This window comes from Lynx rufus, unplaced genomic scaffold, assembly GCF_022079265.1.
Source record: "Lynx rufus isolate CCGP_SWC_20201006 ecotype Redwood Valley unplaced genomic scaffold, mLynRuf1.p SCAF_38, whole genome shotgun sequence".
NCBI lineage: Eukaryota > Metazoa > Chordata > Mammalia > Carnivora > Felidae > Lynx > Lynx rufus.
The window spans coordinates 1,831,889-1,845,626 of record NW_025814854.1 but is presented as its reverse complement, the minus strand read 5'-3'; the positions used below and the strand labels follow the sequence as shown (position 1 = coordinate 1,845,626).

The following is a 13,738-nucleotide window of genomic DNA, read 5'->3' as shown; positions in this document are numbered from 1 at the left end:
GGAGTGTCCAAGAGTACCCACCCGCCAACACACACACAGGCCAGGATTCTGAGCTGAAGACCATGAGAAAAGGGGCTGGGCAAGTGGGCAGGCAGTGGAGACCCTGGAACCCTCGTAGGGCATGGGATGGGGCTTCCGGGGGGGCAGGCTGGCTACCGCTCTCCTACGGGCTCATGGGAAGCCCTCAATTTCCCTAAGAGCGCAGAAGCCCGGAGCTTTCTAGGGAAGAATGCAAGAACACCGCTTCCCAGACGCAGAAAAAGAAGTCCACGTTCACACCAGAAACAAGTGTCTGCAATCCTTAAATAGATTTATGGAAATGGCTTCGAATTACAGCATTTAGAAAATAAAAATAATCTCAATACATAATATTCCCTCCATTATATACTTCCCCCCCCCAGAAGCCATTTCTGTGCATGTGTACCCACTGTTCAGCAGTAGTTGGATTTTCTTATAAAAGAAGCAGTAGTTAGCGTCTCTCTAAAAATAAAGCTGCAATCCTCACTGCAATGTGAAGCCTGAGATTTAAGCCTGAGGTGTCCGTGCTGGGGCCCCCTGGCGGCCTCCGCCTGGGTGCCGGGCCACTCTGGGGTCTGAGGAGGTGGGCCAGGGTCCCTGGGGGGAGGGGGTCAGAGGGAAGGGGGCAGTGGCAGCAGGTGGGTGACATCTGGTGGTCCTCGGACCCCGGGGGCCCTGGCCTAAGAACCTGGGGAACTGGGTCTCAGTGCTGTGCAGACAGCTGCCTGGCCCCCCATCTCGTCAGCAGCCGGGCACACACCGGCAGGGGCACGCCTGCGGCCCAGAGGACCTGGCCGTGTGTCTGAATCTCCCCCTCCGAGAATACACAAGATGCCTGCTGTCTGGCCAAGGGAGGGGCAGCGCTGGAGAATGAGATGGCAGCTGCGGGCTCGGGGCAGGGACAGAGAATGGGCAGCGCATGGGAAAGCCCTGTGGGGACGCCGAGGCCTGCCCTTCTCCTGGACCTGTCCACCATCAGCCCAGGTGCAGTCCCACTCGGCTGGTCAAGAGCCGGCTCTGAGTAGGCCTTCTAGTGTGGCTGAGCAGCTCAGCAGGCCAGGGGCCGGGGGCAGAGGGCAGGGGACAGGGGCCGGGGGGCAGAGGGCAGGGGCAGGGGGCAGGTGGGAGGAAAGCCCACCCCTGCCCAGGCAGCCACCTGGCAGCCCTGGGTATCCCCACTGCCTGAAGCTGACCTCCCGTTGGCCCCTGCAGCTGGCCGGGGGTCCCCACAGGTGGGGAGTCCAGGGTAGGAGGGACGGAGGAGCTGGACGTTCTGGAAGCCTGGGCGGCCCGCAGCCTCCCGCAGTGGTGGCGGCCGCTCAATGAAATGCAGTGGAGACCCTCGTGCAGCCAGCAGCACCGCCCCCGGGAGTCCTCTGGGGCCCTGGCAGGTTTGGGGAGTGCCGGCGCCCTGTCAGATGCCCGCCTTGTCGCTGTAGAAGGGGGTGACGTGGAACATGTAGCAGTGCGTGCACACGCGCACGGGCTTCACCTGCCCGTAGCGGGGCAGCGGGGCCGAGTGCGAGGAGCAGCGGGAGCAGAAGATCTGGAATTTGAGGGGCGGGCGGGGGACCCAGTGAGCCAGGGTGCCAAACGAGCCACCGCCACCCTCCCCCCCATGCCGTGCCTCACCCCTCCCGACCTCGGCGGTTCCCACATCCCCCCTCCTCCAGCATGCAGGGCACCACAGGCGGGGCTCTGTGGGCAGGGAGGGGACCTTCGGAAAAGCCTGGGGTGGGTCATGGCCTCGGGAGGCCAGGCTCACGAGGAGGGTCCCAGCCCTACTCCAAGGCTGCTGCAGGCCTCCTGTTCAGACCCTCCTTCCCTCCACGTCCCAGCTCTGAAGCGGCTGGGGGCTGGGCACCACACCATCGGGACCCAGTGGGCAGAGTGCCTGGAGTCCACACACAGTGCCAAGTCAAAGCGGGGCCCAGGGCTCAGGGCTCAGGGCCAGGGACCCCAAAGGCCTTACCAGTGCCCCGGGGTGTCGGTCCTGACTCCCAGATCCTGCGGACGGGCCCCGGGGATGCCCCTGGCCACAGTCTCTGGGTCTGCGGGCACAACCTCTGGCCACCGTGCCCCTCTTACCTTCCCGCAGCTTCGGCAGTGGTGCTTCCGGCGGATAACAGTGAAGGGTGCTTTGCATGCCGTGCAGAAGCCGCAAGCCTCATCGGGGACCCACTCTGGTGGATCTGGGACGAGAAGGGGGGTACGCGTCAGCCAGAGGGGGCCGCGAAGCGGTGACAGTGGCAGCCGGTGGGCTGGGGTGGGAGGCCGACCCCGGCGGGTGGGTGTACCGGTGCCTTCCGCTGGATGGGCCCCAGCAGCTCCGGCTCTCCTCCCCTCCCATCCTCCCCTGGACTCCAGGTGCTGGTTACGGTCTCGGGAAACTGCTGGCATCACATGGACAGGACCTTTGCAGCTGTTGTCAGTGCCTGTCTGCCAGGCCACCTGGATTCGGGACGTGGGCAGGGAGTGTTCACCCGGATGACCCTCTCCTGAGCCTCTCTCTGTCAGCACCCAGCCTGGCAGGGCCCTCGGGCAGAGGTGGCAGCTGAGAAGTGAAGAAATCAGCCACCAGCTCGGCACACTCTGTGGGGATCCCCGGGGGCCCCAGCCTTGCCCACCCCTAGCTCCAGAGCAGTTATGGGGTCCTCGTGGTCCTGGAAACCCAGGCAGATGTCCGGCCGGCCCCTCCCTGATACAGGTGCAGGCCAGGCTGGGGCCTGGGCCCCCCTTCCAGGTGGGTGTGGGACCCATCCTGTCTCACTTCTAGAGGTGCTTGGAAGCCTCTATGGAGGTTTGCTCTGGGATTCGGAGACTCATCAGTGCGGGAGAGGAGAGAGCTCCCACACAGCAAGACAGGCACTTTCCTCCCATTCAGGCCCCAAGGCCAGAGCCAATAGCCGGGCGGGGGGGGGGGGGGGGAGGGGGAGAACATCTGGCATCCATCCCTCAGACCACAGTGTGCTCAGAGGTGGTCTGTCGAGACTCACACGACCCCCAGTGCTCAGGTGGACACTGGCCTGCACCCCTGGCCCCAACCTCAGCACCTCCAAACGGAACTCGGCAAGGCTGCTGTCCAAGAAGGGCCTGGGGTCTCCTGGCCTCCCTCCTGGCCTGGAGGGTCTGCCCCTCCTCCTGCCTGCACAGACCCAAAACTGCCTCCCACCCACCTCTCCCACCTTCCCTCTGGGCCCCGTGAGCTCACCTCAGTGCAGGGAGGTCATTTCTCCCACTTGCCACCCCTCCCCTGTGTAAAAATCCCAGGCTGACCCCAGGGAAATCCCGGGTGGCAATGTTAGCCCCTAAGGGCCATGCTGGGCCACAGACACCAGCTCAGACAGAAAAGGCCAAACCCTCTCCTGTGAGGACCGTGAGGGTCCGGGGGACTTCCTGGAACCGCTCCTCTGACCAGCATCCAGGCCCTGTCAGCAGGTGCCACTTCCAGGAGCGAGGCTGGGTCAGCAGTCAGCAGGGAGGGTGCGGCTCCCGCCTGTGCACTGGGCAAGCCGGACCTCACAGCTTTTCACTTCCGCTCCTCCTGAGCAGAGGGGCTCCGAGTTCCTGCTACAGGTGCTTTGTACCATCGTGTATGGTTTTCCAGAAAGAGTCGGGAGATTGTGCCTGCTCCGGACACCCCATCCCCGCAGCCCCCTCTGGACACCCGCATCCCCATCACCCCCAGAGCGCTGGAGCGCCAGGGAGGCCCTGAGACGGACACAGGCAGGGCCAGCCCAGCTGGCCAGGCACACCAGGAGCGCTGTGGCCTCTGGCCCATCATGGGGTGAACTTTCAACTCCTTCTCAGCTCCACGCACATCTGACACCTGGTTGGGCCTATCTGCCACCATCCATCTCGGCACCTTTCCCAGGTCCCCAGCCCCTCCCCACAGACATGATGCCAGGGCCCCAACCTACCCTGGATGGTCCCTCCCTGACTGGGACACCAGCAGGCCTGGCCTCCAGGCTAACAGGGTAGCAGGGGCTCGGGGCTCCCACATAACCAGAGAGTGCAGCCGGCAGCCTCCTGTGAAGAGGGTGCCAGAAGCTGCCGTTGAGGCCCTTCCTGTGGGGCAGGTGAACGCAGGTGGGGACAGGTGTGTGCCTGTGCCGAGCCCAGCCGCCTCCAGCCAGGGGCCCGTGTGCCCACCCTGGGGGCCGAAGAGGGGATGCCAGAGTGGGAAGTTGCCTCCCCAGGGGCAGCTACGTGCCCAGAGGGCCTCTGGGGAGGGACCCCCAGTTGGAGAAGCGGTGCCTTCATGGATTCCATATCCAGGGCAGAAAGGGGGACAGTCCAGACAGGGCCTTTGCTCCCTGCCCAGCACGCAGCACCGTGGGCGCTGGCCCAGACTCCACACGTACCTTCCAAGTCCCCATCTCGGGTCTTGGCTGCCAGTTCAGAGGATGACAGGGTCTCTTGGCACAGGGCACAATCCTCTAAGGCTGCACTCCGCAGGCTCTGGGTGACTGGAAGAGAAGGGAGGGGCGGGGTGGGCACAGAAACACCTGTTCCTGGTAGCCCCACCTCTGCATCACTGGCAGGGGTCCCCCAAACCCAGCTGCGGTCCCACGGCCATGGGGTCACCACAGCCCCAGCCGGCCGGGTACTGACCCCGGCAGGGGCCTTCAGTGCCCAGAGGCATGCGGCCTCCCTGGGGGCCCCCAGCCCCAGAGCCCCTGCACGGTCTGTGCAGAAAGGTCTCCCTGGGCTGTGATCCCTAAGCCCACCATCCTTGCTTGCAGAAGCGGTCCATGTCACCTGCCTTTTCTGAACCGTGATGTCTCAGGAGGCAATCCCGCCCAGGAACCCCCGGCAAATGGGGGCAGCGCAGCCTGGCACGGTGCTACCAGGAGTCAGAGCTTGGTGGACACACAGAACTAACTCTGCTCCTGCTCCCCACTAGCAAGGAGGGGCTCTGGTGGGCTGGGGCGGGCTGCCCTGTGTGCCCAAATGCCCTGTGATGAGGGGCAGCTGGCCGAGAACAGGTATCTCAGCCCAGCACGGGGGAGAGGGGGTAAGCCAAGGGTCAGGCTCTCTCCCCACCCCAGGCACGTGACAATATGAGAACGTGTGTGTGTGTGCGCGCGCGCGCACAAGTATGCATGTGGGTGTGAGGGCATGTGTCTACACCCGTGATGTGTTGAGCATGTGTAAGTATGTGAGGCAGGTAGGTCCCAGGTGGCCACAGGATATGAACAGCCACTTTCCCCAGGGAGAGATGGGGCCTATGTCCCCTCCTTGACTCTGGGCTGGCCTCGGACTGCTTTGGCAGCCAGAATTTGCTAGAAGTGACTCTGCCACATCTGGGTCTTGTCTTTAGGAGGAAGGGCACTGTCCCTCCCAGCCTGTTAGCCCCAAGAAGTTGGGTGACCTCGCAGGAGCATACGCAGAGGGAGAGTGGGAGGTTCTGCGGGCACAGGCCGGTGCGTGTGAGGTTGTAAGCCACCTGCAAAGCCAGCGGTGGGGACACTGCCCCAGGCAGGTGGCCTCTCGGGCACTTCTGGGGCCTGTGATGTGTGCCCCTTGGTCCCCTAGCGGAGAGCCTGGCAGCGCTGGGTGCTTCTTGTTTGGAATGTGCCAGGTTGTGCAGAAGCTGGGTGGCCCTACAGGGTGAGGAGATGCTGATCCCTGGGGTGGGGACACGCCCTGAGCGGGACTCACCCTTCTTTAGCTTTTCCTTGTCGTCTGCTTCTGGTTTGGTGGCCATGACCTCAAAAAGGGTCTTGAGAATACTTCTCAGATCGCTGGCATAGTTGGTCTGCAGCTGGTCAGCCACACCTGGGAGGGGAGGAGGGCCGTCAGGCTCCGGGGACTCCAGCCGCTGGCTGTGTCCTCAGGTTGGTGGGGGCAGGAAGAGGCCACCAGCCCCTGGGAGCTGGCTTTGTTGGCAGGCGTGAAAGCTCAGGAGTCCAGGGGAGGCCGGAGGAGGGGTGCCTACACGGCCAGCCCCCCGCTGGCCCCCGCTCACTCTCACTCCCACAGTTTATCCTTGGGGTCGCAGCCACTACTCCTGAGTGGTCCTAGCCTCTCACTGACAGGCGACCCCAGGGCCCTGAACCGTGCCCACTGCCCACAGCAGCGCCTTCACCGACACAGCCACGTGTGTGTCCGGTCGTGCCCTCTTCCCCTGGCAGACGCTGCTGCCCCAAGTCCCCCTGACTGCAGGGCCCCTTCGGGGCGTGTGGCTGGGAGCCAAGGTGGGCCCTGCCCTCTGCCGGACTCCCTGCCATTCCCTGCTTCCCCCATTCTCACCGCAGAGCCCTCCCCCTCCCTGAGTGAGGCTCCCCCTCCCTGCGTGGGGGGTCCCCCTCCCTGAGAGAGGGCCATTTCTCAGCAAGTATCGGAGCCCCGTTAGCTCCTTCCGCGCAGACACCGCTGCTACTTATGGGGAAAGCCTCGGGCGTCCGGCCAGAACGGGAAGCCCAGTGACCCGCCCCAGGGACTGCAGTCAGCGCTTCCGGAGGATTCTTTGTGCACCGCGACTGAGGTACTGAGCGCCTGCCAGACTCCATATCCCTAAACCTCGAACAAAGCTGTGTGGCAGCTGTGTGAAGCCAAGCTCAGGGTCACCGGGGTCCTCCTGGTCCCACCTGGCCTGGCTTGGCAGTGCCTGGGGGGCCCCGGGGCAGTATGGGACACCCCCCATCGTGACCGGGATTCTGCAGGGATCCCGCCCACCCCCCCCCACCCCCCGCCCCAGGCCACAGGCTGCAGTCCTGCCAAGCAGGCCGGGAGGAGCGGGTAGCGCGGGCTGCGGGGGAAGCCCCGTCAGCAAGCACCCCTAAACCGGGAGGGTGGGGGTGGGAAGGGCACGCAGGAGGCCGGGGAGGGGGCCTTCAGTGCATACTTTTATACTGTTGAATCACATGGATGTGTTAGTAATTTTAACACACGAACCAAAGAGCAGCATTAAAAAGACACCTTTTGGCTCACGGCCCTCTGAATTCCCCGGGGAGACAAAACAGGCGTCTCCCTCCTGTTCCCCCACTCGGGGGAAACAAAACCAGGCAGGATGAACGCCACAATCGGAACCACGAACTGAACAGACCTTCGCTGTGTGGGTGGCCAAGGCCCCCACGGGAGCCGGATGGGTTCCCCAGGCACAGATGGGGGCCCTAGTGAGGAATTAAGCCTTCTTCCCTCCTGGGCTTGGGGATGATGAAATGGCACTGTGGGGGGATCCCCAGATGGCAGGGAGGGGATGCTCCCGTGGCCCGGCACAACCTGCATCCTGCCCAGCAGGGCCCCCTGCGGCCCACCCTCAGCCCTGCCCCGCCCACACTCGAGGCCCCGCCCAACCTGCAGCCCACCCTCAGCCAGGCCCTGCCCAACCCTGCGGCCCACGCCCAGCCAGGCCCCGCCCACACTTGAGGCCCCGCCCAACCCTGCGGCCCACGCCCAGCCAGGACCCGCCCAACCTACAGCCCACCCGTAGCCAGGCCCTCTCCACCCTGAGGCCCCACCCACCCCCAACCATGCCCCCACCTTGCAGCCCACCCTCAGCCAGGCCCCGCCCACACTCGAGGCCCCGCCCAACCTGCAGCCCACCCTCAGCCAGGCCCTGCCCAACCCTGCGGCCCACGCCCAGCCAGGTCCCGCCCAACCTACAGCCCACCCGTAGCCAGGCCCTCTCCACCCTGAGGCCCCACCCACCCCCAACCATGCCCCCACCTTGCAGCCCACCCTCAGCCAGGCCCCGCCCACACTCGAGGTCCCGCCCAACCTGCAGCCCACCCTCTGCCAGGCCCTCCCCACCCTGAGGCCCCACCCACTCCCAACAAGGCCCCCACCCTGCAGCCCACCGTCAGCTAGGCCCCGCCCACCCCCTGAGGCCCCGCCCCACGCGGGCCCAGCCGGCACCTGAAATGCAGACAAACAGGCGGTGGATCAGGTCGTGGCTGCCGTGGAACCTGGACCGGATCTTCTCTCTTGTGGCCAAGGGGACCGTCTCCAGCCCGGCCTTGTCTGAGGAAACTGAACCGGCCGTGGGGCCACTGCACAGAGAAGGAGATACAGGGTGTGGGGGGCACGGGCACCGCCAGGGGCTCCTGGAGCCTGAAAGCCAGGAGCGAGAACCAAACTCTTTTTGCCCTGGAGGCTCCCACTGCACCACAGCCGAGCTGCCGGGAGGTACTGGTAGCTTCAGAGTGTCATCAAGGTCACAGGCACCACCTAACAAGCCAGCTGGCACAGCAGGGCTCCTGGCCTGGCCCTGCCCTGTCTGCTGCCCTCACTTTGCTGTAGCCACTCTCAACTCCTTTCTCTCTGCTGGTGTAGACCACCTGGTGTGGACTCACATGCTCAGGCCCCCCCCCCCCTTCTCCCTCCGACTGACATCATCTACTGACTTCCTCCTAGAACTCGCCCACCTACACCCTGCGCAAACGGGACTAATTTGGATAAAGGGTCTTTGCAGCTGAGATCAAGGTACAGACCCGGAGAGGAGAAAGTCATCTTGGATTATCGGGTGGCCCTAACCCCGTGACAAGTGTCCTTATGAGAGGAGGCGCAGACAGACAGGGCCTCGCAGCTGTGAAGGATGAATTTCTGCTGTTTTAACTCCCTGCGTGTGGGGCTTTGTTACGAACACAGGGTTCTGCTCCCACCATGCACGTCCCTGCTCCTCCCCACGGGGGCGGGGGGGGGGGGCGTCTGCCCCACTTCAGGTGCCTCCAATTCTTACACGACTCCTCTCCTTTCCTCTCTATCCCTCTGTCCTACAATCTGGCAGTTTCTCCAGTTTCCCTTTCAGCTTTCCCCTTGACGTTTTAATTGATGCTCTCCCTGCGGCTCCATAGACGCAAGCCTTTTAAACGTGGCCAACGGCTGCCTGCACTACCTCCTTCTCCTTTCCGGGAGGTAGTGGCTCTGCTTTCCATGCCAGAGGCCTGGTCCTTGGTTGTCCGTCCCGTTTCAGAGGGAGGCACTGAAGGCCACGTGGTGTAGGTGGAACAAAGGCAGCCTCGCAGTGCTGGGGCCACAGCTTCAGAGAGAGAACTTGGCACCAGCTGCCCAAGCTCCCACCCCGGGGGCTGCCACTGGCACGCACGTGGAACTCTGCCCTTGTGGCCCGCAGACGTGGCAGGATCTTCACTGTGGCACTGGTTGCTCAGCGATGGGGCGATCTAGTCTTGCAGGGGCAGAGTCGACAGAGGCAGAGGGGGGCGGGTCACAGACCTTTACACACTGTGTGGGTCCCTCACACGGCGCAGAAACACGCAGGACCGCCCTAGGTCTTATGTGGGGGTACGTCCAGGGAGGAAAGACCATTAAGAAGTACAAAGATGTGACACGCCTGAGGTTTGGGGCCATTGTCCGCCCCCCCCCCCAGCCCCCATCCGGTACAGAGGGAGGCTGGGCTGCACGGGCTCCCTTCCTTTCGTCAAGGGCAGTGTGAGAGTGCACGCGTTACTGGCACACTCTACAATAATGAATATCCACTAAGAGTATTTAATGCTTCCCTGGGCCACGGAGAGGTGAGGGCAGGCTGGCAGTGTGAGGCTGGGTGCACCTGTGCCAAGCTGGCACCCTCGGGCAGGTCTACACCCTCTCCTCCTGAGCCGCGGAGTTTCCCGGACAGGCCCCGGACTTTCAGCCTGAGCGTGGGGGGCCTGGCTGCCCTCCACCTGCTGTCCCCGCCCTGGGAGCTGAGTGAGGAAAGGGGGAGGGGACTTCACTGTTCACAACGTCAGCTACCACTCAGCGTCCCCAGTGTCAGGTGACAGCTTTGCCCAAAAGATTTGGGAGCAGGGGCTCAAATAAATACCACACACCCGTGTTCACAGAAGCTTGCTCTCCAACCCCACCAACAGATAGTGGATAAACAGTGTGGTCCCCACGGTGGGACGTTATTCGACCGTAAAAGGAAGTTCTGCACACACTACAAGGACAAACCTGGAAGACACCAGGCTGACTGAGACAAGCCGGTCACAGAAGGTCCCGTAGGGTGTGATTCCATTTATGCGAAACATCTAGAAGAGGCAAGCCTACAGACACACAAGGCAGAGGAGGGCTGTGGGGCCAGGGGCGAGAGATGGGGAATGACCGATTGATAACAGGTACAGGGTTTCTTTACAGGGTGGTGAAAATGTTTGCCAAACTGTGAATATAAAATAAAGGAACGTTTTCTTGCAATCATCTAGTGAACTCACATTCGGGAAATAGTTCATAAGTTAAATGTCTGTCATCAGTGGGCTGGCTCAACAAATCATCAGGTCACATCCATACAATTTCCATTTTGTAGAAGGGACAGATGCTAGAAATGTTAAAATATTAAATGAAAAGGCAGCATTTTAAAAATTAGGGACATCGGGGCGCCTGGGTGGCTCAGTCAGTTAAGCGTCCGACTTCGGCTCAGGTCACGATCTCGCGGTCCGTGAGTTCGAGCCCCGCGTCGGGCTCTGTGCTGACCGCTCGGAGCCTGGAGCCTGTTTCAGATTCTGTGTCTCCCTCTCTCTCTCTGACCCTCCCCCGTTCATGCTCTCTCTCTCTGTCTCAAAAATAAATAAACGTTAAAAAAAATTTAAAAATTAGGGACATCATATGTGCATAATGGGAGACGGGGAAACGCAATAAAAGCAAAGCATTAATATCACGTATATTTGAGCGGTGGGACCATGGATAAACTATGCTTTTCCAAAGTGTCTTCTGGGAGCAAGTATTACCTTTGCGGTCAGAGTGAACGCGATTTCCAGGAGAGAGGAAGCGCCCGTCGGCAGCAGGTGGCACCACAGCCCTGCCTGCGGCGGGAGCTCGTCCCAAGCCCAGACAGAAGCGGCTCGGGGCGCCCCCTGGGGGTCAGCCCTGCAGCCCCAGCCCCGCAGATCCATGCTCCAGAGGCCCTGGACGAGGTGGGGCGGCCAGCACACAGAAACCAGGGGAAGGGCCCTGACCCCACAGAGAGTTGAGGCCACGAAGGCTCCCCGAGGCTCTGGTTGAGCAGGGTAGGGGGGCCGGTGGAGAGAGAGGGAGAGGGACAAGGACTCCACACAAAGACACTGATCCCAGGCAGAAAATCGGCTTCGAGGGGCTCAGGGAACAAAAGACCAGACCGCTGCAGGAAGAATTTGACCTGGGACCTGAGCCCGGGTCTAGTCGGTCTGCCTGGTCCCCAGGGGCCACAGGGATGGCCACTGTCTGGGCACTGCCCAGGGCCTGTGGATGCTGATCCTGCAAGGGCAGTTGCTAGACTGCTGGCCAGTGGCAAGCACTGGACCCTTGGTGGACACCACACAGCCTGGAAGCAGGGGGCCGCTCGCCTCTACAGGACACACCCCGTCTCCGCACACACCCCGTCTGCCAGGGTCTGCCCCTTCCGCTTCACTGCCCAGGCAGCAGGCTGACGAGGACTGGTGGGGCCCTGGTCGGCCTGGGGGCTGTGTTCCGCGGCCTGGACCCGGGACTCCTGCAGAGCCCCGCCTCGCTCGGCATGACCACAGGGCCGCCCCCGGCGGACTCACTGAGGGGAATCACCTTAGGCCTCAGAGGAGCCCAGCACCTGCCAGGACTTGCCAGGCAGGAACTCCCCTGACCGTGCCAGGGGCCGCCCCAAGGAACCGCAGCTCCTGCCAAGATTACGGAAGGCCCAGGACAATGAACCTTTTCTAACAAGTCAGAACATGCCTTTCCTCTGCTGAAACCTTCTACCCCTGCCTCTCAATTAGTCCAAGTAAAGGCAAAAAGCCTTATCGGGCGAGGCTTACGGTGCCTGGCCTAGTCTGGACCCCCCTCTGTCACCCTCCCCTCCCACACCCTCCACTCACTCAAGCTTCTCGTACTTGGTCCTTGTTGTCGCAGACAAGCCAAACATGCCATGGCCGCGGGGCCTTTGCAGATATCAGGGGGCCCAGAATGCTCCTCTTCCGGATACCCCCAGACGCCTCTATTTGGTATGCTCTATTGCAAGGGCCTTCCTTGACCACAAACAGGACCCCCCACCCCCCCCCCCAGCTCTCTTCCTGGCCTCGCCCCGCATGCCGCTCGCGGAGACACTCAGCATCCTGACATAGCACGCGGCTGCCGACTGTGTGTCTCACTCTGGGAGAAGGCAAGGCGGGCTCGGCAGCCACTGCCGTCCACCGCTGTACCCCAGCATCAAAGACAGCCCCCACCCCACACCAGCCTCCCAATCTGTATCTGCTGAACAAAGAATATGAATCCACTAGATACGGAGGAGAGCCGGAAGGGGGTTCCCTGGGAATAAACGCCTTCTCCACAGCTGTAATGCCACATGGGGCTCAGGAAAAAAAAACAGCCAGCCGGGCCTCCTCACCCTTCTGGTGTCACAACTCCTCTGGTAAGAACGGGGGAGCCCCCACGAAGATGTGTTCACGTCAAACCTCCAGAACCTGTGACTGGGGCCTTATTTGGAAAAAGGATCTTTGGGGATGTAAGTAAGCAGAGGATCTCGAGGGGAGCTCATCCTGGACTGTCCGGGCAGGCTCTGAATCTGATGACAAGGGTCTTTCCAAGAGGAGGAGGGGAGACACCCAGACAGGAGGCTGAGTGTGGACAGAGGGGGACAGAGGACGCGGCCATAAGCCCAGGAGCAGCTGGAGCCCCGGGAGCCAGGACAGGCAGGGAGGACCCTCCCCGGGGGGAGGGGGGCCCTCCCGAGGGAGGGTGGCCCTGGATCTTGGACTCCGGCCTCCAGGACTGTGACAAGGGAGGTCTCTGTCGTCCAAAGCCCCCGACGTGTGGCAGTACGCCCCTGCTGCCCCGGGAAGCCGGTCCGGACACAGCCGGAAGCGCGATCCCACCTCCGTCGCTCACCTGCCGGGCCCAGACACTGCTCCCTTAGGCACAGAATGGGCACTAGGACAGCCACCGATGGGCCCAGCGAGGACAAGCCCGATCACGAGCACGTGTGGCCGCGAGAGGTGGGGCCGTTGTGGCAGGGAGGACACAGCCGGCTCCTACCGATAAGGCCTGCTCGTGCTCGCCAAGCCTTCAGAAGAGGCGGTCACATTACACACATAATTATGGCTGGAATCGCTTAAGGGACGCTAAGCTCGTAATCAGTGTTTAAACCTCTAGGGAAATTGCTTTGCTGGGAGGCGTGTGTTTGCTACGTTCGTTCCACAGATTTGCAGCGGGAGAGGGGGCGCCGAGGAGTGGAGGGAGAAGGGGCTCCGTGAGGGTCCTGCCCAGCACCTGCTGTCCAGGGCGGCGGTGAGGCAGGGCTGGAAGAGACGCGGAAGGCAGAGGGGCGCGGGGCTGCCTGGCACCTTGAGCTTGCGGGTGACGCTTCTGACGCAAGTGCCCGGGCCCAGGGCAGAGTCTCGCTCCCCCTCAGCATCCCGGGGCCGCCCACAGCCCCACCGGCGGGGAGATGGGGGGGGTCCCCAACCATGCTAGGGTGGTGGAGCTGACACACACCTTCCCCACCCACCGGGATGTCCTGGGTGGGTCTGAGGGCACGTGTGTCTACGTACGTGTGAATGCGCGTGACAGCGTGCGTGTGTGAGAACATCAGTGTGTGTGTGTGCGCGCGTACGTGGGATGTGTGTGCACAGTGTGAGTATGCACACTCAGAACGGTGGCACACCCAGGACAGTGGCTGCACAGGGGTGCCAGAGGCTGGCCACTCTCCCAAGTACTGGGCAGGGACAGAGGGACAGGAGAGCGACGGGACCAAGGGTCCACTCTGACTGGCAGCAACCTCACCTGACTCCGCAGCAGTTTTCAAACAAACTCCTTTCCAGAAGATGTCATGTTA

At 62.6% G+C, this 13,738-nt stretch overlaps 1 protein-coding gene across 2 annotated transcripts in view; it reads right to left on the bottom strand.

The window, feature by feature from the left end:
- Positions 1-298: 298 nt before the first annotated feature.
- ZFYVE28 (zinc finger FYVE-type containing 28) overlaps positions 299-13,738 on the bottom strand; it is a 50,056-nt gene continuing 36,616 nt past the window's right edge. For both annotated transcript variants that reach the window (XM_047094240.1, XM_047094243.1), the window contains 5 exons: positions 7,882-8,015; positions 5,683-5,799; positions 4,383-4,487; positions 2,107-2,210; positions 299-1,564 (listed from right to left, as the gene is read on the bottom strand). In XM_047094240.1, the coding sequence (XP_046950196.1) occupies positions 1,433-1,564; positions 2,107-2,210; positions 4,383-4,487; positions 5,683-5,799; positions 7,882-8,015 (592 nt within the window). In that variant the 3' untranslated portion in view covers positions 299-1,432. The remainder of the gene's footprint in view (positions 1,565-2,106; positions 2,211-4,382; positions 4,488-5,682; positions 5,800-7,881; positions 8,016-13,738) is intronic.